The following is a 3,532-nucleotide window of genomic DNA, read 5'->3' as shown; positions in this document are numbered from 1 at the left end:
ATAAGATACATATTATAATATATATTATATTTATATTTTAAAATATAAGCAATAATATAATTCGGAATAAAATAAAATACCTAATATTTTTATGTCACGAAATCTTCTTACGAAGACAGAATTAAACATTTTCTATCCAATATCTTCGAAGTAGTACGCGAGATAAATTAATAATATAAAGTGAATAGACTTGCTAGAGTGCATTATGAGGTGAAAGGTCAACGACATCACTCGATCGCGTGCAGTTTGCAGCGATTTGCAACGATCCCGAGCGATGTTAATCGGCGCTACGTGATCACGTTCTCCGTTTTTCGTGCATTGTGAACTTTTCTCATTCCTTAATGCGAACTTTTCTCGTTTCTTAATGTGAATGATTTCACGGAACATCGAGGTTCTCGGTATAATATATATACTTTCAACAAGTCGAAAGAATCGTTCTTGTGTCAGAGAGATTTTCTCTCTGTAAATTGTCTAACTTAATCGATCGATAGTTCTAACATTTTTTTTAATACGCCGCGCGATCGTATCTCCCGTCACTCCTTTCATTCTTGCCGACATCAAAGAATAAAATTATGAGGTGTATATAATAAATTAATTAATTCGACATGTTTTTAATTATTTTTATTATTAACGTTCAACATAATAAATGTATAATTTTAGTAGCAATCAATTTTTAATATTTCCTTCAAAAATATGAGATAGAATAGAAAAAATATTAAATCTCATAGGACCGTACACTGTTAGAAATGGTCTTAAATTAATTAATGGTCTTAATTTCATTAAATTTTAAGTTACATAATACAATAATACATTTGAACTTAATTTCATGACATTTACATAAAATTTAATATATTTTTCATGAAAATTTAAGAAATTTAATGTACATGTTCATTACATTTAAGTAATTACATTTAAGTAGTAACTTAATTTTCAGTTAAATCATTCATTACTTTTAATTTCGTTCATAATCACGAGCTTTATTTACATGTAAAGGAAGCTCGTGGTTACATTTCTAACAGTACATACATGTACTGAACATGTACATAACCAATAGGAAATAAATGCATTTATAATGACCTAGCTGGACCCTAAGTGCTTGTTTCTGTGTCAATTTATGTATTTACGTATGCAGTCCTTCAAACTGTGCATCAAAATTTTTCAGTCTTGAAAACGCAAACTCTACTAAACTACTGCAGTAATATCACGAGTTAAATTAACTAGTAATTTAACATCTCTTTCGATGTTTTTATACATCTTAATAATACTGAATGACATATTAAAATCTATAAATAATTAATATGTATTGCGAAAAATTATTATCTCGGCCGAGATTTGAACCCTGATCTTTAGCATTCCGTGCGAGTGTCCTTCCGAGAAAAGAAAGATATGGAAGAAGTAAAAAAATATGGAGCTAAGAAAAATTCTTGTAAGTAATCTGCAACTAAATTAGCATCAAGAATAATTCAATCTTAGATTATAATTTTGAAAAAAATGTCTATGTAGGAAGATGTTTTTTATAAGAATCAATCGTCCAACGGAAGTTATTTAAACGTTTTTTCAGCATCGTATGCTTCCCGGACGAGACAATTTACCCAATCAAAAAGGTGCACAGGCTATGCGATGTAGTCGGTGTGCGTGCAAGGAATCGCTTAAATTGGACTATTCAGCGAAGCAAATGGTTCCTTGACCATGGTATGCGACAATCATCTCAATTCTGACGAAACTTTTCGTCCAATCTTACACGCCACTGAACTTCACGCTCGCCTTTCGTTAATGATCCCGCTCAATCCAGCCTTATTCATTAAAGAATCAATTAAAAAGAAATTCTAATTATGAGATACAAGAAATTAAAATGTCAATGAGAAATTGTTATTAAAGCGGCATACGATGCTTGTTTCTTGCTGGATTGCTAACTGGATTAGATTCTTACTATCATATTGGTTGCGATGCTGGCATTGTCAGCACTGCAGCCAATACGGAGACAAGATTCTAATCTAGCTAGCAATCAAACAGAAAAATATGCTTCCGGTTTTAGACATTGTAAATGATAGATACCGTTTTGTAGTTACGCCTACGTTTTTACATAATGTACTTTAAATAAATTAAAAAAACGTTAAAAATTATTGATTGCTACTAAAATTATACATTTATTATTAATATTGAATACTAATAATATTAATAATTAATTATTCTTATTCAATAGAACAATAATTTTTCGATATTCATGATCTTTATGTTTTATTTTCCTAGGACACACACAATATTTTACGTTTGACAACAGCAACACGGAAGTCACATCTATAGCACTCAGTTTTTATTCAGGCCTGTTCGCTTACAACGGTTGGAACTACTTGAACTTCATAATTGAAGAACTGAAAGACCCCGTTAGGTGAGAACTAAGCCTGTCGCGCAATAAATTAAACGCGATTCAGAGGAAGTTCATAACTGAACGTTAATTTAGCGACAATAGCCGCTGCAGAAAATTTATGTTACTCCTGTATGCTTATAACTATATGTATTTATTTAGGAATCTACCGAAGGCCATCGGCATTTCGTGCACTCTCGTTACGGTTGTCTACGTCTTTACGAACATGGCCTTTTACACTACTCTTAGTCCCGTCGAAGTGCTTGGTAGCGAAGCAGTGGCGGTGGTAAATAACAATAAATATACTTTTCCAATAAAAAAAAAGGAATCTTTTAAGAATCTTAGAAGAAATGTAATTTAAAAAATACAAACATTAAATCTTGCTTTAATATAATCAAATAATAATTTCTACCTGTATATTCTAATCATTATAAATGTATTCTAGTCTCTACATTTGAATAATATTTATATATTACTTGTACTCTAGAATCATTTTATCTTCTTTGTATTAACCGTATTAAAATTAACTATTATCTATGTGTATGAATTAATAATTTTCTAAAACAATTAGTTAATTGTTTATCCGCTCCTTATTGTTAGTAGATACTGTTAAATCGTGTCAAATTAATTTAATGTGAATCGCCACTGCTTCTACTCAATTATATCATTATTTTTTACTAAAACAATGGTTATATTTGACACTATACAGTGTCAATTTAATATTATATAATGTCAAATTTAATTATCGTTTTAGTAAAAAATAACGATATTTAGTAGGAGCAGTGGCGACTCATATTAGGTTAAATTTTCCACTAAGGGTTTAACAGTGTGTAATTATTTTTTTGTTATCTAAAGCTCTTGTCTTTATTTGGCAGACATACGCAAACAGATTGTTCGGCGTGATGGCGTGGACGATACCGGTTTTCGTAGCTCTATCTACATTTGGCGCAGTTAACGGCATTTTACTCACGTCCTCGCGACTTTTCTATGCGGGTGCCTGCGAGGGTCAAATGCCAGAGATACTGACGATGATCCAAATTTCCAGACTGACACCTGCGCCCGCTGTAATTTGCATGGTAAACATAGCTGTTCTTCTCTCCAAAGCTCTCTTTCGAAAGCTTGTCTTAATTTGAAAAAAAAACAAAAAAAAAAAAATATATATATATA

At 31.2% G+C, this 3,532-nt stretch overlaps 1 protein-coding gene across 4 annotated transcripts in view; it reads left to right on the top strand.

Annotated features, from left to right (window-relative positions):
- Positions 1-3,532, top strand: part of LOC108684481 (Y+L amino acid transporter 2) — a 28,463-nt gene that overhangs the window by 21,536 nt on the left and 3,395 nt on the right. For all 4 annotated transcript variants that reach the window (XM_018188824.1, XM_018188821.1, XM_018188822.1 and 1 more), the window contains exons 5-7: positions 2,251-2,389; positions 2,528-2,651; positions 3,241-3,441. In XM_018188824.1, coding sequence (XP_018044313.1) covers positions 2,251-2,389; positions 2,528-2,651; positions 3,241-3,441 — 464 coding nt within the window. The remainder of the gene's footprint in view (positions 1-2,250; positions 2,390-2,527; positions 2,652-3,240; positions 3,442-3,532) is intronic.

Source organism: Atta colombica, unplaced genomic scaffold (assembly GCF_001594045.1).
Source record: "Atta colombica isolate Treedump-2 unplaced genomic scaffold, Acol1.0 scaffold135, whole genome shotgun sequence".
NCBI lineage: Eukaryota > Metazoa > Arthropoda > Insecta > Hymenoptera > Formicidae > Atta > Atta colombica.
This window is presented reverse-complemented; position numbering and strand designations above follow the sequence as displayed.